At 42.1% G+C, this 20,617-nt stretch overlaps 2 protein-coding genes and 6 non-coding genes across 14 annotated transcripts in view; 2 read left to right on the forward strand and 6 right to left on the reverse strand.

The window, feature by feature from the left end:
* The window catches only part of wnt5b (wingless-type MMTV integration site family, member 5b), an 86,438-nt gene extending 77,137 nt beyond the window's left edge, over positions 1–9,301 (reverse strand). The window contains exon 1 of one of the 2 annotated variants that reach the window (XM_030440162.1): positions 8,595–9,301. In XM_030440162.1, the coding sequence (XP_030296022.1) occupies positions 8,595–8,660 (66 nt within the window). In that variant the 5' untranslated portion in view covers positions 8,661–9,301. The remainder of the gene's footprint in view (positions 1–8,594) is intronic. The other variant, XM_030440163.1, reaches the window with a different exon arrangement.
* Positions 1,007–1,079, forward strand: trnak-cuu (transfer RNA lysine (anticodon CUU)). The gene has a single exon. It is a non-coding gene; the product is annotated as a tRNA-Lys (tRNA).
* Positions 2,354–2,426, forward strand: trnak-cuu (transfer RNA lysine (anticodon CUU)). The gene has a single exon. It is a non-coding gene; the product is annotated as a tRNA-Lys (tRNA).
* A 200-nt stretch (positions 9,302–9,501) lies between the features above and the next one.
* On the reverse strand, positions 9,502–9,614 carry trnal-caa (transfer RNA leucine (anticodon CAA)). The gene is made up of 2 exons: positions 9,577–9,614; positions 9,502–9,547 (listed from the first exon to the last, which is right to left on the reverse strand). It is a non-coding gene; the product is annotated as a tRNA-Leu (tRNA).
* A 527-nt stretch (positions 9,615–10,141) lies between these two features.
* trnak-cuu (transfer RNA lysine (anticodon CUU)) lies at positions 10,142–10,214 on the reverse strand. The gene has a single exon. It is a non-coding gene; the product is annotated as a tRNA-Lys (tRNA).
* Positions 10,215–10,664: 450 nt separating this feature from the next.
* trnal-caa (transfer RNA leucine (anticodon CAA)) lies at positions 10,665–10,777 on the reverse strand. Its single transcript has 2 exons — positions 10,740–10,777; positions 10,665–10,710 (listed from the first exon to the last, which is right to left on the reverse strand). It is a non-coding gene; the product is annotated as a tRNA-Leu (tRNA).
* A 983-nt stretch (positions 10,778–11,760) lies between these two features.
* trnal-caa (transfer RNA leucine (anticodon CAA)) lies at positions 11,761–11,873 on the reverse strand. The gene is made up of 2 exons: positions 11,836–11,873; positions 11,761–11,806 (listed from the first exon to the last, which is right to left on the reverse strand). It is a non-coding gene; the product is annotated as a tRNA-Leu (tRNA).
* A 4,671-nt stretch (positions 11,874–16,544) lies between these two features.
* The window catches only part of LOC115595301 (ELKS/Rab6-interacting/CAST family member 1-like), a 130,794-nt gene continuing 126,721 nt past the window's right edge, over positions 16,545–20,617 (reverse strand). For all 6 annotated transcript variants that reach the window (XM_030439589.1, XM_030439586.1, XM_030439591.1 and 3 more), the window contains one exon: positions 16,545–18,514. In XM_030439589.1, coding sequence (XP_030295449.1) covers positions 18,377–18,514 — 138 coding nt within the window. In that variant the 3' untranslated portion in view covers positions 16,545–18,376. The remainder of the gene's footprint in view (positions 18,515–20,617) is intronic.

The raw sequence follows: 20,617 nt of genomic DNA on the forward strand, positions 1-20,617 counted from the left end.
ACTGTATAAACACGGGATTTTCTGTCATCTTTATGATGTATTGGAGATCTGAGGATCAAACCAAACCACATTTACTGACATGGAACAGAAGCCATATCAATATCTCATACTTTGAGAAAGCAATTTTCGTTTGTTCAGTTGTCAAAAGTCTCTGGGCAGACACTGTTCTGCAGTTTTTACATAAAGCGTTTTTGCCCAATGGCAGAAGCAGAACCAAGGATAACACCACCACAGATTGGGTCTCTTCCCAAGCGTGCCAAGATATCGTCGGTCACACGGTGCTAGAGGCGGAGGCAAGGAGTTGAAATAGTACCAAAGGAAATGGCTGTAAATACGGGATCTTGTAGGTTTCGGGTATCTTATTTTTTAAGCCCTCTTAAACATGGACATATACTTGAAGACAAATAGAAACATATGCAGTCAGAGGTGTCGTTTCATATTGCTTCAAAAGGTAATCAGTGATTAAAGATAAGAATCAGTTCTAGGAGAAAATGTTGCGAAGTGAATGCAATCTCTCAATTAGTAACCATTGCATTTAGAAAGCATCTTTCCATATCATCGCTGTTTTCATATTTTTTTTAGGTTTACCGTAGTAACCCAGGGTAACCCTGTGGTTAATGTTTACAACCCGATGAACCTTCCCGTTGGCTAAATCTGCAGAATTGCAGACTTACGGAAAAGTTGCCATAAAGGGCTCAAAATGTACACGAGAGAACCCTCATGCACTTAATGATCTGACAGTGCAACAGCCCCTGAAACCTTGCGGATTTAACAGGAACACGCCTCAAAGGCTATGAGTGTGGACACTGGAATCTGGGCTCAGTGATTAAGGGCTGGGGACAGCAGAAATATGGTGCACAAATTTGATTGGCTGGCACGGTGTCCTGTCAGACAGGGTTCACAGCATCTACTGTCACATAATCCTCGATCATGTTGCTATTGTATTGTGCTACAAGTCAGCTGTTTATGCGGTTACGAAAACTGACCTATATTTGCTATGGGAAAGGCCCGGCTAGCTCAGTCGGTAGAGCATGAGACTCTTAATCTCAGGGTCGTGGGTTCGAGCCCCACGTTGGGCGATGAAGTTTTCGAAAGGGCAAATTAAGCGCGATTGTCGCCTGATATAGTTCTTTCACACTCCTATCAGTTTCCCCAACCATGCTTTCAGACTGATATCACTGCCCCACATAATTCTGCACGAGCACAAGAAAGACGTAACATTCGGAGACTGGACTGTGAGCCGAGCACCAACTCATTCTACATATGACAGGAACAACACTGCAAGTGCGATGACATCTTGAAGGTCTCCTCCAGTCTGCAGCACAGACCCATAAACTGAACCTCTGGCTGTATTATGTTGAAATATTTACAACTGAAGCTCACTCTGTTAAAGCAAGACCAGGAATGTTCGAGGGGAACGTTGAAGCCCGGCCACAGTGACACATCTTATAATCGAAGATTCAGATTTTATCAAGACGTTCGTATTAGAACGCAAAGTGAAAGTTTACAGTGAGGCAGAAAGAGAGTTAAACAAGAAGAGAACAGACTTGCTGCTGTGAGCACACTAAATAAGATTCTTGCCTCCGACTGTTTGAGTTTGTGTTCATCTATGTGTGTGTGTGTGTGTGTTAGACAGCTCTCCAGCCCAGTGCAGGTGTGCTGTTGATAGTTTTATCAGCGGTGGATCGGGGCTACTGAGAGAATGGGGGAGAGGAAAAGGGGGGAGGAGGAGAGTGAGAGAGAAAGGCTGCTTCTGTAATGATTTTGCTGTTTGTTCTGGCTTTTTTCCCCATTCATACCCCCGTATAATACACAGCAGAGCCAAAATACTGGATACATACCTGCCACATTATGTCACAACGTCACAGTTTCCCCTCCGTTATTCGACATCCAGCGCTACATTTCTGACACGGTGCTGTGTTTGTGTGATGTTTGGGGCAAACTGGAGCTTCGAAACCTCCAGAGAGCTTCACGTGAGAGTAGATTTAGATTAGAGATTGTAGTTAGAATCAAAGTGTGTGATAATCACGAACTAATAACTGAAAAGGGTGGACTACAGTTCTTACTGGTTTGTATTTGCAGAGTCTCTTTCTCAACTAGTCAACACTCAATCTTATACGTTGGACCTTTGAAGTCAGATCAAACAAACACACTCGTGATTGTTCCTTCAGTGCCCGCACAGTCGTACAGTATGTATATAAAAATGGAGTGTCACATGACACCAGTAGAGGATGTTGGGAGTCCACAGTGTGTCTACTGTCACATAATCCCAGGACATGTTGCTGCTGTGTGGTGCTACAGGGCAGCTGTTAATACAGCACTGAAATCAGAGACATTTTTCCACACCTAACAGGCCCGGCTAGCTCAGTCGGTAGAGCATGAGACTCTTAATCTCAGGGTCGTGGGTTCGAGCCCCACGTTGGGCGACCGGTGTTTTGAGGAAGGTGGTTCACCCACTGAGGTGAGAGTCAACTGAAGGTCTACAACTGAACTGACTGATGATCAAAGGATGTGAGAATAAACACCTTTCCATAGAGCAGAGCGAAATTCGAAAATATCACTGACTAAAGCCTCCAAACTGACCACTTGGTCAAATCTACAATTCAACAAGTGATCAATCCCTTGTGCCGATTCAACAAAAACTGACCAGTAAAGCCTGTCAGATTTTTTTGCTAAGTGAACCTAATAAAGTGGTCACTGCTTGTATTTAAAGAATACAATATTCAGTCCTTGCCATAAGCACAAGTTACAAGGTATTAAGGCCCTTATAAGTCCTTAGATAAGATGCTTATAAACATTAACAATACATACATACATACAGAATACAAACTTACTGTTATACTATAAAGACATTTATAAGCAGTATAGGTATAAGTATAGGTTTTCATGTGCAAGAATTTTAGTTTAAAGCATTTAAAAAAACAACTTAAGTTATCAATAGAATCGATGTCAAATGCTGCAATGTGAAGAAACACATTATGTCATGCTATGTATTGTACTGCATCAATATCTCTTGAACTTAACGAGCTAGCCCCTTGACGGTTTGATGTGATAGTCTGATGGTAAACAACACCAGCACAACTTCGGTGCTCAGCTCTCACAATAATGTGTTTATGATGCTGTTAACATTACAAGGATTAATAAGCCCTTTTTCCTTTTAATTGACGTTTGTCAAAAGGATCTTAATCTGAAGTGTTTACTGCACTTTTTTGACACAACTATGATCACCAGCACAGCCCGAAAATAACATACAAATACTGAAAATGAACAAACAAATACATTTGACAATGCAATACGAATTTAAATGTGTTTATTTAATTTAATTTAAACGCTCTTAAAAAGCTAAAGTTGGAAAACTCTACATGCCAAATACCTTTATGTTTGTCTGTGAAGTCTATTTCCTGTCGTCATTATCGGCCTGGAACATTGGACTTTACGTAAAGGAGGTCAGCGGTCTTTCCTTTAGCCTTTTGACACAGCAGTGCTCAGTAATTCAGGCTCCTCCGGCCTGACGCGGTGTGTCCTGTGGCTGCCTGGTCTGTGACTGTGCCCTTGTACCGGCCGGCCGGATTTATAAAACTTTCAGGCTCTATAAAGTGTCCAATAAACCACTTTTACTATTAGTGCAGGACACTGCTAGCATACAGCTGCTGACCGCTACCACTGACCATAGACACACACCCGCGCACACACACACACACACACACACACACACACACACACACACACAGGCTGACATGCTGACACACACATACAAAAGCAGGAACAGTCCCATACTTCCTGGTCAGACACATTTTGAGGGCTGCTGGAGTCAGGACCTCTGCCAAACTCCAACCCCATGTCACCCCACCCTGCCGCCCTGATGACATCACTGCATAGCCCTGAACCAACGGCCCAGAAAGGCCTAAAACACACACACACACACACCGACATACACACACACGTGCAGGCGTTCAGAATACAGACTCAGACACTATAACGAATACCACAGGGTCACATTTAGGGTGCACACATACTTTATATGCAGAAATGCTCACACACACACAGCACTTGGCCATAATGACCACTGCATGGCCACGCTGCTTTGTTAACACACACACACACACGGAGCGGCTGTCTCTGAGTCCAGTAGTCAACTTGTATTAGCGTGACTTCGAGTGCCTTAAAAATTTGATGGAATAGTGTTTGTCATTGTCATGTTTGAAAATTCTACTCAAGAATTTATCAAAAAAGTTGCCAGGACATCTTCTGCAGCTATATTAATTGTTTCATCTCCATGTACGACATCAATAAATCTGAAAAACACCAATCAAACCTGGAGCCACACCTTAACTAAAAGGTTTACACAGGTCTTCCTTCTGCGTACCAAACAGGTGCACTCATACACACACACAAACACACACACAAACACACGGCGCCGACATCGTCATTCACTGTTCTGGGAGGAATGTCCCAGGATTCGAGTTAACCAATCAGACACCAGCGTTTAAAACTCTGGCTCTTCAACTGGAGAGCTTGAGGGACCATCCTCTTCACATGGACCACCGTCTGTGTGTGTGTGTTTAGTCATTAGTGCTCCCAGTGGGCTAAAATACACACCTGTTACACACTCACGCAACACATCCAGTGTTAAAGCACCCCCCCCCCCACACACACACACACCCACACCCCCACCCCCACCCCCAAACACTCAACACACACAAAAACACACATTCAATGCTGTCTCAGTGTGTTTGTGCTGATTTCTCCACTCTGTGAAATGTGTACTTAACGGTCACTTCAGGAATGTTGTTAATCAGAAAGTACTCCCTCATTTCCAGATGCATTGTGTCTGAACATGTGGGACACACACTCAGACTTTTACAATACACCCTCGAGTGACCTTGAGGATCCATTGACGCTTGCAGACAGCCCATCTTCTCAAATGTCTGGCGTGGAGACGCGCACACACACTCACACTTACTCCCCCTTCCCTAATTACCGAGTCCCAGGGGACGAGACACTCAAGCAGCACTTCAGTGTTTGCTTAAAGAAAAAGGTCTTTCTCACCCGTTAGAGGGCAGACAGGCAGAAAGACAGACAGGCAGACAAACAGACGGAGGAAAAGAGAAAAAATTACACTGAGGAAATGTTCAGACTACAGATTTGACGACCCTGCTTCTTCTTCTTCATTAGATACAAATCATTATTTTGGGAAATGGCGTCTGTTTCTACATTTTTAACAACTTCTCAAACATGGACAGAGACAGCCGCGAGCCAGAGACATTCCTCGGTTTATCTAATGGGTTCTGAAAAAGCAAAACAAGCCTCAAAACCATCTAATCTTTCAGCTAAAGTGCAACCAAATGTTTCGTTTCTGCAAACCACGGTTATGTTGAACGCTACGTTTCTTTATGTTACAGCTTTACATTTCTTTAGGTTCAATTTTGAATTTTATGCTGTGACAACGCCGTGCTTATGATCTGGTCAGAGGCAGGCACAGAAACCACTTGGTCAGGGTCAGGAACAGATCATGTTTTGGCTCACCAGGTTCTGTCACCACAAACATAGCCAGGAAACTGTCCTGACGTCTCGTCGAAAATATTTGATCTTGTGGCCACTGACATGGCTTGAAACCGTTATGATTTTTCCTAAAAAAATATTATTTTTTGTAACCACTAACAGGGTTGGAAAATGACGCCACATCCCGTCAAAAATATCTTGTTTTGTTGTTACTAACATGGACGGAAAAAAGTCCCGACTTCTGGTCAAAAACTTCCTGTTTTGTAACCACTGACAAGACTGAAAATTGTCCCCCCTTCTCATTGAAATATAAATCGTTTTGTCTTGCCCCTGACACAGCTGAAACTGTCCCAGTGTCGCGACAAAAATTCTGATGTTTCTGCAACCAACTCAGCTGGAAAATGTCCTGACTTCTTATTCAAATATCTAGTTTTGTGACCACAGACAGCTGGAAAGTGTTTATGACTTCTGTCATAAATATTCTGTTTTTCGCCGCCAGCACGATGAGAAAAAATTCAGAGGTCTCGATAAAAATATCTGGTTTTGTAGCCGTTAACGCAGCTGGAAAATATCTTGACGTCTCATCACAAATAGACAGCTTTTTTGCCACTAACATGGCTGAAAATATTCCTGACCTTCTGGTTCTGTTGCTGCTAACATGGAAAATGTCCTGACTTCTAATCAAAGATACCCTGCAATGACACCACCACCCCCTCCAACTCCCAACACGAAATTTAGCTCATAAACATGTCATGACTTTGAATGTAATTGTAGAAAAAGGTTGATATGAAATGTATGATATAAATTTCAACAAATCCGCAGTTTGCAAATCAAATCCGACAGGCAACAGTGGAGAGAGGAAGCAAAGAAAGGACCAGGAACGTGAACAAAAGACAGAACAGAAGAGAGAACAGCTCACATGGCGCAGAGAGAAAACTAATGTCATGGCTGAAACAGCGAGAGAAAGAACAGGAGTTGAGTTGGGTAGACCGGGAGGGAGGAGGAAGAGAGATTATCTCTCTCTAATGGCTAACTTGTTGACAGCAACACTTTTCACCACCTCTATCTACACATCTAACATTACTATCTACCCTCCACACACACACATACATGCACACACACACACACACACACACACACACACACACACACACACACACACACACACACACACACACACACACTTCCTCTCCTCTTGCAGGGTTTATCAGGCCCGGCTGTCAGTCTGCTCCACAGCTCAGGTGGGTTTCAGACTATTTCTTTTTTTTTTAAGTGAACCGGAGACGTCACCGCCAGAGACGACCTCAGCTTTCTGCTCTCAGCTCGTCTGCAGGCATCACATCACATGTTCAATCCCATTCTTTCACATGAAACTCACTTTTTGTCCCTGATAATAATTTATTCGATTTTATACTAAGTCTATGCTGACTTCTTAGTGTATTTTCGTGCTTTTTTGTGAATGTTTTTGGCTCTTCTGAGAAAAGACTCAGTCAGTCTCAGTGATGTGGCTCAGCTACACAAAGCAATCCATTTTAAAAGTGATCCATGTTTTAACGTTTTAATTATGATGCTGATCAGATTTCCTGTTTTTTTTTTTTTTTTGTGAAAGTTTTTAACAAAGAAAGTTAATCTCAGACACATTTCTAATTCTTTACAGTTCTTAATTGGATCTTAAAGAAAATCGTAAAACGCCTGGGGTCAAAGGTCATTACGTAGCCTTAATGGGTCTACTAGCTGGTGTATTTCACATTATAACAAACACGCAAGCAAACTCTGACATGAAATCCCTCAACGATAATAACCAGTTAGTAGTAAAGCAGGTAGAGTTTTTTTCATTAACTGCGACTATACACAATTTACATGATGGAATTTACAGAGAATTCAGACATGAAAAAACATTTTTATGTGTTGAAAGAGAAACAAAAGTCTATGATTTAAACACACAACGCTGAAGTTTCTCTTTCTTCTAGAGAACATTTTAAAGGAGCACTACGTAGTTTGCGGGATGAAAATTTTAATCTGAGGAGAAAGATCTTCAGTGACTGAATAAACAAACTGTCTTTGTTTCCATGACTGAATAAACTGTGTACGACACAGTTTCACACTGGTATACTTCATATATTTGTATATCAGTTATGGAAAAGATAACTATTTCTCAGTTTGTGTTATTACCTCATTAATATTGTAAATATAAATAAATTATTCTTCAAAACTACACAGCACCCCTTGAAGTTATTACAGCTCATAGTTCCTGTCTCATCTGTACTTATATCTTCACAACGCATCTCCCTAGAATAAAGAACATCCATGTATGATCCTGCTCAGGACATCTTATAGTCTGTTGTTCAATGCACAGGTGACCTCTGACCCTTCACTATCTGTAACCCTCCTCTTCCTCTTCCTCCACCACTATCACTGATTCAAATTTCAGTTTATAAAACTCAAAGTGAACTTGTGTCCCGGGCTGCAGTCAGACTTTGGACGCCTGGAGTTTTTTTGCCCCAGATGAAGGCAGAGCGACTCCTCCATACTGAGAGAAACATTTGTGCAACATTTCGCCCAAAAATAGTCCTGGTCTCCACCGCAAAGCGCGAGGGCTGCCTTCATTTAGGGCCGATGGGGTTGGCAGATCACACACACACACACACACACACACACACACACACACACACTGCATTTCACCACTGTCATTTGGGAGCCAAACTCATGAAACGAGCCCATTCTGTAAGTAGACTGTGACAACGGAAACATTGTGGGGACAAAACGTCGACACAAGTTCAACATGGAGCGAAGTCCAGAGCGCCAGTGGACCGAGTTTAAACCAAAGTCTGACTTCAGATGTGTGCGGTGTTTCCCTCTCCAGGGCGCGTAAAGCACTGACTGTTCAAATGTGTGTTTAAACCAAACAAACTCCTGCAAACTCATTACAACTACCAGGACACATGTTAAAGTACAATGAACTGATGCTTAAACTGAAAATGTGACAAAAACATAATAAAAATCACACCTCTTAACTTCCCATTACATGTTTTAATAACCTTTCTGTGGAGTTGAAAACTTCTCTTCTGAAATCTAATTAAAGTGTTTCTTACCTGGTCTGCTGTGCTCGGATCCAGTTGTTGCTCCGCTCTCCAGGAAAAAGTTTCTCCTCCCACCATCCGAAGCGCTCAAGTCCGAAAAGTGTGACTCTCAGCCGGGCTGTGAGACTCCAGACGGATCGGTGTTTTCTCTTTTTTAAACTGAAAGGGGAACCCCCCACCGCTGCAATCAGATCTCACCACAGCTGACAGCGCAACAAACTCTTCCGAGTGACACTTTTTTGGACACTCCGCGGAGGAATCCCACACCAAAGTCTTTGCCCGAGTCGCAGACAAAAAGAAAAAAAAAAAAGTCGATTTATGTGAGCGTATAGAAGTGTAACGTAGCCTCCGGCGATCCGCGGACCTGTCACTGCGCAAGAAAAGTTCCAAATTTGTCATGTGGGATTGCAGAAAACAAGTCAGGAATGTGTTGGCACACGCTCCCGGTTTGTGCACAAGGCTGTGTGCGCGGTGTCCTCAGCAACAGGTGTCAGAAATAAAGTGAGATTTCTTCACGGCCATCACAAGTTTCCAAACGCTCTCCAACTAATTACGCACACAGGGGGAAGGCAGGAGAGGTGGAGGAGGAGGAGGAGGAGGGAGGGAGGAGGAGGAGGGTGCACTCCAAAACGTTTTTTTTCTTTACGCGTCGAGGAACACCAGCGAGAAGTTTGAGACACACGGAGAGAGGGAGAGAGAGGGGTGAAACAAAAGAGCTGCACAAGTTCACTGTGCGCCGTGTGACGACTCTCCTGCTCTGCTCTCATGTGGAAACTATACCAGCCTGCCCACCGGCGAGAGACAGAGGAGGGAGAGGAGGGGGAGAAAAAAGTTGTTTTACGCACGAACGGAGGGAAAGAAAGGTGCGCCTCCGGACATTTTACCAGACAGGAGGGACGCATTGTTAGGTTAAAGAGTGTGTCAGAAGTGGGATTCGAACCCACGCCTCCATCTGGAGACCAGAAGTCCCATACCGCTCAGGAAGGAGTTGAACCTTGAGTCTGGCGCCTTAGACCGCTCGGCCATCCTGACAACTAATTTCATTGAACAGCCAAAGTCGATCTAGATTTCACAGAAAGTGGGAAAAACATGTTGAATTCTATGTCTGAATAGTGATTGTTTGTCGTGTTCTTTTAAGTGTGGACGGAACTGCGTCATGTTGCCTCTGAACTCAAGTAAAACGATGTCAAACTTCTCTGATTGGTGATAATTAGTTAACAGAGCTCACCTGCTGCAGTGACTCGGTGTTATACATTGACTTTAGTTTGCTGCTTTAGTTAATCACTCGTGATTTTTACTATTATTATTATTTTTATTATTATTATTATTATTATTATTATTATTATTTGTAAGTAGAGGAAACCAATCTGTGTCAGGAGTGGGGTTTGAACCCAAAAAAAAAGTTCCACATTTTATCTTTAAAAGCTACTTTTATATTATTACAGACACGTTTACATTTTAATGACACACCGTTTTATTTTCTGCATACTTTCTGTATGAATGTCAGCTCACTCACTCGTCAGAAGAACAGATGCCGGGCGAGTATTCAAAAGATGCGCCGCCCAACGTGGGGCTCGAACCCACGACCCTGAGATTAAGAGTCTCATGCTCTACCGACTGAGCTAGCCGGGCTGTGCATACGAAAAAAATGGCTCCCGTTTCGTGGCCGCACGTGTATGAAAAGTGGGTCCAGTATCGGGGCTGTATTCACTCTATCGCGCTGAGGAGGAGAATAATGAGTCTTGTGTTGGATTTCTGGATGAACTCGTCTCAAAGCACACCTCATAAGTTTACAGATAAAGAGGATTTCAGTGTTTTACCGCGGGGCGTCCTGACAACCAACAAACACACTGTGGTGCGTTATCAGCCGGGTTATCTGAGTGCGTGTTATCGTTTCCTCTGGATTTCCAGGATTAAAGAAGACAAAAGCACGTTTGTGGGAGCTGCCCAAACCTGACAGTCTGTGAATCAACAGTAAGTCATCAGAGCTCACCTGAACCACCAGACTCAGTGTTGTCCATCATGTGTTTCTATCTTTGGACTCATTCTGTGGGATGTTGGATGTACATGTGATAAAAGCTCTGTCAGGAGTGGGATTTGAACCCACGCCTCCATCTGGAGACCAGAAGTCCCTTACAGCTCAGGAAGGAGTTGAACCTTGAGTCTGGCGCCTTAGACCGCTCGGCCATCCTGACATGCAAAAGTCAGCAAAATGCTGATAGCTGTCAGTGATTTGTCCTCTCTTGTCTTTAAGGCACTTTTTTGAATTTTGCTTCAAGTCCAGTCTCTCCTTTTATATTAACAAATCACCGCTTAGAATTTCCTTTTTTTTTTTTTGATTCAAAAAGGTGCTGATAGTGTTCCAACTTTGCTGCTCCACAGGGCCGTAATTACACTTTTTAATTGGGGGGGGATCCAACACAAAGGCAACTGATGAGCTGCAAGGACTTCTTCAATTGCAATAAATTATCTAAACGAAAACAGAAAACAACAGGGAACAATTCACCAGCGTCCAAATTAATAATTAGCAAATGTCACTAACAATAAATACATTTAACAAAGACCCATAATTACTAATACTAGTTCTGGTATTAGGATGTGCTGCGTGTGGTTTGTCCTAGTGGTGTTGCCATACGCCACCAACAGCTGTTTCTGTGGGTCGGTGCTTTCAACGTCAAACGCTGTTTATTTCATTAGCTTCAAACACATCTCGAACACTCAAATGACTGTTAAGGTATATTATGTCACTCCCAGTTGTGAGTGAATTAAAAAAAATTATTGATTGATTATTATTATTGATCGTCTTGTGATGTCATGCTAAATGTCTGTCAGAGAGTGAGCTAACTAGCACACATTCCGTGCCATCGCTAGCAAGTAAATAAGAAGTTGATCACATGTGTGGAGATTCAGATGTTGCCTCCATGGTTGAAGCCTTGCTGCGTAAGATCATTTCCAAAAGACAGGAAAAAACCAAGTTTCTTTAACGCCAAACATCCGCTAACTGACAATCAGCTTGACACGTCTCATCTGTGGAGCTGACTGGACCGCCGCTGAAGTTTTCTGTACAGGTAATGATCCTGTTTTCATGATTCTGCCCAGTTTGTGGACGACTGCATGCAGACACTCAGGAAGAAACTTGCTTAACACCTTTTTAGTCGAGACCTGCAGGTAAAAGCTCTGTCAGGAGTGGGATTTGAACCCACGCCTCCATCTGGAGACCAGAAGTCCCATACTGCTCAGGAAGAAGTTGAACCTTGAGTCTGGCGCCTTAGACCGCTCGGCCATCCTGACAACCAGCAGCTGGACGAATTCAATTTCAGTAGAGCATTTGCCATATTGGGTGTTTTTTTTTCTGCTAACGCTGGCTGATTTGTGGAGAGAAGACGAGCATGGCTCTGAATCTTATCTGTCCTCATCACATGGTGTGCCAGCCTGGGAGAATTTCTCTCTAAAAAGCAATAAAAAGTCAGAGGAACGGACAGACGGACGCTGGGGGAGAGGGAGATAAAGAAAACATCTTCGGCGTTGGTTAATGTTTGGACTGTCGGTGGCTAACAGCTTATTTTAGCAGCTCGGCTCCTCTCACATTGTTTTTATTTCCTCTCTAAAGTTTTTCCTACCGCTCACTGCCTCCTTCTGTCGCTCCCATCTTGCCAGTTCTCTCCATCCGCCCCTCCGTCCCTCCATTCATCCCACCTACAGTTCAGTAATTCATTTACTTTACTACCCATTTAAAAGTCTGTGTGCAGAAAGTAAACATCCAAAACCAACAAGCAACAAGTCCATGCCTCCAGACCACAACTGAGATCATTAATTATTAAGCTTGAAAACATGTAATACGGGCCGTTTTAAGTCGAGCTGCTGTTTGTTTTGGTCTCGGCCCTCCTTCTCCTCTCCTCTCTCCTCTGTTTTCTCTCTCTCCCTCCATCATCCTCTCCTCCTTGTGCGATGTGATGTGTGATGATTGAAACCACATCTACCCGAAGCCAAATGCGAGCCCTCCCCACTTCCTCCGCAGTCACTCACTTTTTTTTTAAACATTTTTTTTTATTTCTCCTCCCGGTCTCTCATGCGTCCCAGTCCTCCACCAGCGAGTCTATATGGAAAGACTGTAAGTGGATATGTTTTAGTGCTGCACACATGTCCGAGCCTTATCTCCAGGGCATCTGTGATTTCTGTGTTGTGAAACGGCGGTATCAGCGGGATCTTATCAACGCTCGATCTCTGCAAAGAAAGGTGTGTGTGTGTGTGTGTGTGTGTGAGAGAGAGAGAAGTCAGTGAAAGTACTAATGCTGGAAAAATACTCCTTTAATGGAAATGTTACTTAAAGTCAATACATATATAAGGAAATTGGGAATGTTACACTTTCTCTCATTAGAATATGATTTCTTATTATTAGTGATGTCAAAGTGGGATTTTACTGTTGTTTTAGGGTTGAGGCGAAGCTTTATGTAAACAGATTCGTATTTTCTTTTTTCTCTTCTTTCCTCCTTTCCAGTTTAAAATTTAATTCAGGGAATTGGTCTTTATATAACTAGGATATATTTATGCACAAGTGTTATCTATTGCTTCCATAAGGCAATAGAAAATTGACAGATTTGTATTTTAATTTTTTATTTTCATCACAGATTCATCCGCTGATTGTTTCCTCCAGTTATCATTCGATTGTTCGGTTGGTCAAAATCGCGAAAGGAGACTTCACAATGCCTGTTCAGTCAAATTTAGTAAAAACTTTACAAACAAAAAGTGTAAAATATTCACATTACGAAGCTGGAACCATGATTTATTTTGAAATATTTCCCCCCGCTAATTAATTGATTAAACAACTAATTGTTTCAGGTGACCTTGAATTAACTGTTTGGTAATAAAATGAATAAAAACTCTTAAATGTAAAATAAAAAAATGTGGTGGAGTAGGTACAATATTTCCCTCTGAAATGTAGCGAAGAAGTGAAGAGTGGCATGAACAGGAAAGACTTGTGTAAAGCAGTCGACCACACAATTGTACTTTAAATGAAAACAGTCAACTTTTCCCTCCTGCCGCTAAAACAAAGGGTCTCTCGACAGATTGTACATTTATTCATCATTCAGTTTATAATGGAGACGTGATAGCAGACAGAAATGGTTCCAAGTCATCAGTCAGCCTCCATTTTCCAAAGAGACTTCCCACCTGGTGGACGACAAGACGACATCCTGTCAGTGATGTTTATAGGGAACCAATCTGAACCATTTATAATAATATGCTAAAGAAAGAAACGTGTCTATTGCCAGTTTAAGCACAACACTTAAACACCCCGAGTCTGCCACTGGATAATAACAGATCAGACTGAATCAACAGTTGTGGGTTGAGGTGAAGATATAACTTACCGAAGAAATGTCAAAACTTTGAGCTGTGAAGTCTTTAAAGTACACAGTTAGTACTGAATAATACTTTTCATTGTATGTAAGTTAGCCAGCTATATGACAGAATGTTTGAATATATATTCATGGTCATGCTTCTGAAACATGTCAGTAACTGAGATGTTAATTTTGCAACTCATCGATTAATAATATGTAAAAACATGTTTTAATAAAGATAAATGAAACAATACAACTGTAATGAAACTGTGATTTTGGGTTACGAGTGTCAAGTGGAAGTAAAAATGTTTTTTCTAAAGATTAAATACTTTGTTTTGTTTTCTGGGCTGTTTCAGTCACATTTAGATTTACAGTCATGTTTCCCAGCGTTGTAACAGTGAACTCAGATCAGGACCATTCAGTATGTGCGCTGACAATTTGGAGTTTACTCGATTCTGTCACTTTCCCGGTAAAAACAGACTCAGAAGTCAGCGTAGCATCTGCAGCTGAGCCTGGAGTATCAATAAATGGTCGGCCGTATCCAGCTGTGATCCAGCTGTGATCCAGAGGAAGCGGAAGATTCAGCTTTGATTTGTCTTTTTAAGCCCCAACTTGTTCTAGTTCCACTTTCTCCTCTTCTCCCAGGACATTTTCAAGATGTTTAAAGCAACAGTATGTAACATTCTGGAGAGTGACAGTCGATCGTCTCGTCCCCACGTCATCAGAAACTGACGCTTTGGATTGACGTCGGACCAAAACATCAGTATATCAACACTAATCTGATTGTTTAGATGATGTGTAAATATGTCTTAAATATATCTATAGAAACGTGTTCCTGTCTGACACATTCATTCTCACTGTCTGAACTGTAAACTTCTCATACTTCTTGTGCTGTAGCAGCTAAAAGAACCCGAGCTGCAGCGGCGACCGGCAGATGAAATGATGTCTGCTGCTCAGCGGGTCGTGTCTCCGCTCCTCTCTCCCCGCCTTGCTCTCCTTCTCCATCACATAAATCAGGGAGTCATACATGCGTATCTCTTCCTCCTCCTCTTTTCTCGCTCTGTTCATCCCTTCTGTCTCCCTCCGCTGCCTTTTATTAGGACAGTAGATGGGGAAAGCAGAACCGATCCGATCTACCCAGAAACCCAGGTACTGACACGCGCGCAAAGCGTTGCCATATGTGGAGGTAAACAGCGGCGCATGTGTTCCGTTTACAGACTGTCGAGGAGTCGCTCTCCTCGGCGAGCCTGGCGTGTTTTATTGTGCGAGGAAACAGAGCGACCCGATTGACCCGATGATGTTTTGAAAATTCTTCACAGGGGAGGTCAGAGGTCAGGGCAGGGTCGAGGGTCAAGGTCAGCGAGCCGGGCGGGTCCGTTAGAGCGGATTTTCTAGTTGGATGAGCGCTGAGCTGTTGCCATATGCAAGATGCAAACACTGATGAAGTGTGTGTGTGTGTGTGTGTGTGTGTCCGGCACTTTCTAATATTTCACGTGTCCTTGTGTGTTAATCAGCAGCAGATGAGTATAAATGTAGCTTCCAACACAGACATGTTCACTTTCACAACTTCACATCTTCATCTAAGTACCTTTAAGTGTTTCCGATTTATACAACTTTATACTTTGGGAAATGTTAGCTTCAGTTACTAGTTACTGGGTTCCTACACCTTGTTCAACATCAAATTCAAGGACTTTTCAAAGACACTACAGGGAAAGATTCTCTCAAATTCAAGGACCCACCGGAGGGTAGTTTGAAACCTGGGTCGATGTGATTGACTGTTATAACAACAGTGAGTAATAGAACGCTTCATAGATCCTCACAGACAATTAAGCAGAGGTAGAGGCTTCAAACTGTCAACACAGTGATGGAATGTAACTAATTAGCAGTAATATTAATCCGAAAACATCAGATATGGAAGTTAAACACTGACAGGGACAGTTTTGCTGCACAATGAGTACTTTTACTTTTGGTAGTTTAACTTAGTTAGCTTATAATACTTTTATTTTACGGTTTTTAAATACTTCTTCTGCTTCTGTTATTTAGTACCACAGAATTGATTTAAGTTACCAAACAGGCTGAGTTTAAAACTGTCAACACTGTTAATCTGATTCTGATTCTGTTGGAAACATCGCATTTGTGGACGAGTTGTTGGACATTAAGGATGATAGTAATGGTGTGGCTGGACCGTGTGTGTGTGTGTGGTAAGAAAGAGTGGAACAGGATGAGGCCTGTGGTATGGAATAATGTCATTTTTGTGGGCGGATAGGAAAATAAACCACCAGTGACGAGATAAGAGGCACGGTTCAGTCTCCATGTGGAAGAGGGAGTTAGAGAGAGCAAAGGAAAGGAGGGGGAGGAAAGGTCAGAGAAGTGAGGAAATGAAACAAAAGGAAAGATGTTCCGAGATCTGTCTTTATCATTACTCCCCAGAATTATGTTTATTTTTTTCTAATGACTTTTCCTACCTTTTTTTTTTAATGCTCCTTCTGAAATGCTGGACATTTCCCCTTCACTTCCAACCTTTAAGTATCCTTCAAAAGGAACTACAGGTAAGAAGAATCTCCATTTGGTCCACACAGGTGCTGCAAACCGACAGATGAAATAACAGAGTCCTTTCACAATAAAATAAAGACAAATCCATATTTTATTCCATTCTCTCATTCCACATTTTCAATCCACAGCAAAGTCTCGGTGAGTCCCAGTCGTCACCGTTCCCAAATGACAAAACATAATCAGTATAAAACAGACGACGAAACACTGGATTTACAGCGCCCGCTCACATCTGACGGAGTCTCATTTCAAAACAGGAGCCATTTCTCAAATGTTGCGCAAACTCTTTGCGATCGTTAAAGCTTTTTTTTTTTTCACCAAATTGAAAAACAGACACGTTTTGGAATGAAAAACTCCACATGATGGTGTGAAATCAGATGTGAGCGTTCAGTCTTAAATCCGCATCCTCAGGCTTTGTGTCCACCAGGGAAATTCTTTTCAGGGAGCGGCGCCAAATCAGCACTCACTGCAGAACAAGACTAAATAATAATAACAATGATAATAAAAATTAAAAAAAAAACATTAGAGGAGCTTTTGATTGAAACAGTTTGAACCTCTAGCGCTCCGTGCTGTATAAGTTTAACATCGTGCTGTAGGGAAACATGCATCAGAGTGTCATTTCCGCTGTAAACAACAAGAAATGTTCCCGGTGGACACAGAACCTCACGTGGGTGCAATATACGTTCCCGATAACAGTCTCCTGCTTTATGGAACAAATCCGTGGGAACGTTCAAATCACAAACAAAAAAAAAAAGAAAAACAGAAGAGTTTGACACATTATGCAGCAACCAATACATGACAATATTTCCAATGAAACAAGATTAGTGTTTTATATATATATATTACCAAAGGCAAAAAAATATAGAGCAATTGTTTCATATTCCCCTTCCTCCCGAGAAAAAACACAGAAACGAAAGATGTCTCAATAAGGGAAACGATTGTCACGGAAGGATAAGTGAGGAAACTCACCGTAACTGAAACACGAAACATCTACTCTGCTGTGTTCTAATAAAGGGAGTATTGCGAGATTTTTATTGTAGTTCGTGATTCTCATCAATCAGGAAAAAGAAAAAAAAACTAGATGAAAGTGTCGCGCTCCCCTCGACCAAAGCCGTGTTTCTGTTAATTAAAACTCTCTCTATACAATTTTACACAAGCATGAGGAAGTTACTCCTGAAAGAGACTGCAAGTTGGGATGTTTCATCAGATATCAGGCAGAAAAAAATTACAAGCAATGGGGAAAAAAAAAAAAAAAAAAAATAGGAACTAGAAGTTAAAAAGATAGCAGCAAATGATGTAAAGAATAAAAGGCAGCTGAAATAAACACACTTTTGCATCTGAACCAATCAAACAATGTGGTAACAGCGTGTAAGTCTGGCATCAGAAACAACCTGGCAACCTCAACTCACTCTCACCTTTTATAGACAGTTTAAGAATGTTTTTCCCTCCGTAAAATACATCTAGTCACGACTGAGGATCCAACCACTCATTGCCTGGAAGGACACAAGATGGCCGCGGTGAAGTGGGAAATCGCGGTTTGGGTTCCTTCTGTTTCGGTGTCGTTGGGAAAATACGTCTTGACGAACATCAACTATTTCCAATTAACTCGCATGCCTACAAAGCACTTTGAAATGAAAATGAACAATATTTCCCCTCACCTGGCACTGTTCAAAATGATGGCGACTAAAGACACAGTGGAAGATTATTTTCTCTTTTTTTAAATTTTTCTTTTGTAGATCCCCTTTTTGTGATAATGAGATGAGTGAAGGTGGAAGACAAAGTCGTCATCCTCATGTCAAACAGCGTGTTTTTTGTTTGTGGGGGCTTTCTGACCTCTGATGTTGACGTATGACAGCGAGCTAATTCATGTATGAGCACCAGCTACTCGATGTGTGTGCAATTGATTTGTCAGCTGCTGTCCTCCAGCGCGTTGACGACTTGTTCCAAAATGTCGGGGCATCGGTCGGCGATCTGCTGCAGGACCTGGTTGGCGTACTCCTGGAGCTCCGCCCCCTCCCTTTCGCACAGCGCTAACTCCGCCTCCAACTGAGAGAGAGAAAGAAAGAAAGAGTGGAGAGATTTCAGACATTTTGTTCACCAACATCTTATGATACAGCCCACACTGCACGTTATGCTGTTGTGTTCCAGGTGGTTGACATTTTGGGAAATACACTTATTTACTTTCTTGCTAAGAGTAAAGCTAGTTGAGACTGATGAGACTCTGATGCCATCATTGTATGGTAAGTATAAGGCTGGAGCCAGATGCTAGTTAGCTTAGCTTAGCATAAATTCAGAAAAGGGAGAGAAACAGCTAGCCTGGCTTTCTCTTAAGGTGACAAAATTCCGTCAGGTCACATGTTAATGCGTTATATCTTTTTTGTTTAACGTCTTTCTTTAAATTACACATAACTCTTGTAAAAATCAGACTTTTGTTTTTAAACTTCATTTGTTGTGCAAATTAAACCAATGAGATTCTTCAGCGAACTAGTGAGCTTCTGCTGATAGACACATTTTGTTTCCTCGTATCCCGGTTAGCAGTTTCCCACTTATCCACTTTTATGCGAAGCTAACTGACAAGTATGAGTGGTAGAAATCTCCTCATCTAACTCCTTGCTGCAATATGTCGGCAGAAACTATTCCTTTAAGATCCTCGTCAAGAGAAAGAGAAGCCAGACGAAGAAAAGACATGAAGTAAAGATCAAAGTGTTTTTAAAATTCGATATCGGTCGAGTACACAAGCGCAGGCATAAAGACAAACTATTCTCACAGCCCCATCAAGGATGAAGGAGCATGTTTAAAGTGACACACACACACACGCACACACACACACACACACACACACACACACACACACATACATATCAGACTGTAATCTGAAAACACCACAGTGTAGTCCTCTCTGCCCGGACAGAGTGGAACATTTCTGTGCGAGAGCGCTGATGTTATTTTCTTTGGCCGCTGTCGAGCTGAGAAGTCAAACCCAACTGACTTAATGACCAATACATCTGTATCAATAAGAGCGCCGCTCAAACAGTCGTGTAACACAAGCCCACATTTATGTCGGTGTGCGTGTGTGTGTGTGTTTGAGCGTATGTGTGTGTGAGGCCTGGGTCAGATATTGGCAAAAATATTTCCTCGTTAAGTCCTAACCTCTTCCCTCGGCTTTCATCTGTTAGCCAGCAAGCCTCAGTGGCTTTTTATATTCCAGTGGCTTTATTCATGTGTAAAACTGCAGTAAGTAATAATCGTGTTAATGATTAATGAAATCTGCACGATAAATCACACGTAAATACGGCCCCTTATCCATATATTATGTTGTTGCACTGTTTATTGGAGAGTATGTGATCATTTTCTTTTACAGTGTTCTTAACATACAGTGACTGGTGCAGTTTTCACACTTTAAGTATTTGAGGCAGGGGATTATGGATTTGTAATAAAAAGGCTGGATTTGGAAGACGTGGACCTGGCAGGCAGGGTTCTAATAAGAAGCGTTATCAAGTTGCATTTTGGGGAAACGTACGATAGGTTTGGGAGCTCGGCCCATGCACAAGAATAAAAGTCTGGGTATGATGAATCCGCTCATTCCTTTTTTACAATCTGCCCAAAGTGCAATGCTTCGGTTTGTTAATAACAATACGGTACTTCATAGTAATAATACAACAAGTTAGCAATATAGTACTTCTTAATTTACTGAATTATAACGAGAAGACTGAGGAGAGATTACAGACGAGGGCGACTTAATGATGAGAGAAAATGGTTAAGGTAGGGAGGCAATGAGGCTCTACCACTCTGCCCTTACCTGTGCAAGTGTGTGTGCCTGCTACCAAATCTGAGCTCCATCCATCATCACCGTCTACGCTCTCATTATTGATTATCTGCAATATTTATCATCTGTATCCACGAGGACCAAACATCCTCTGGCCAAAATCCTCATTAGTGTGAAGCACGTGTCCTGCGGGTAACTTTATGTGTGTTTGCGGGCAATTCAACTTAACGTCTTTGCATTTTAGCTGAAATCCCCCAGAAAAACACGGCAGTAAAGATAAGGCTGTGAGACAACCGAGAGGAGATAAATGGTTTAGTATGTGTCTGCCGTCTTCACTGCCCTCTGACTCATGCAGCCTTGACCTACACCAGAGACAGACACCT

The sequence above is a fragment of the Sparus aurata genome, chromosome 14, assembly GCF_900880675.1.
Source record: "Sparus aurata chromosome 14, fSpaAur1.1, whole genome shotgun sequence".
Classification (NCBI taxonomy): Eukaryota; Metazoa; Chordata; class Actinopteri; order Spariformes; family Sparidae; genus Sparus; species Sparus aurata.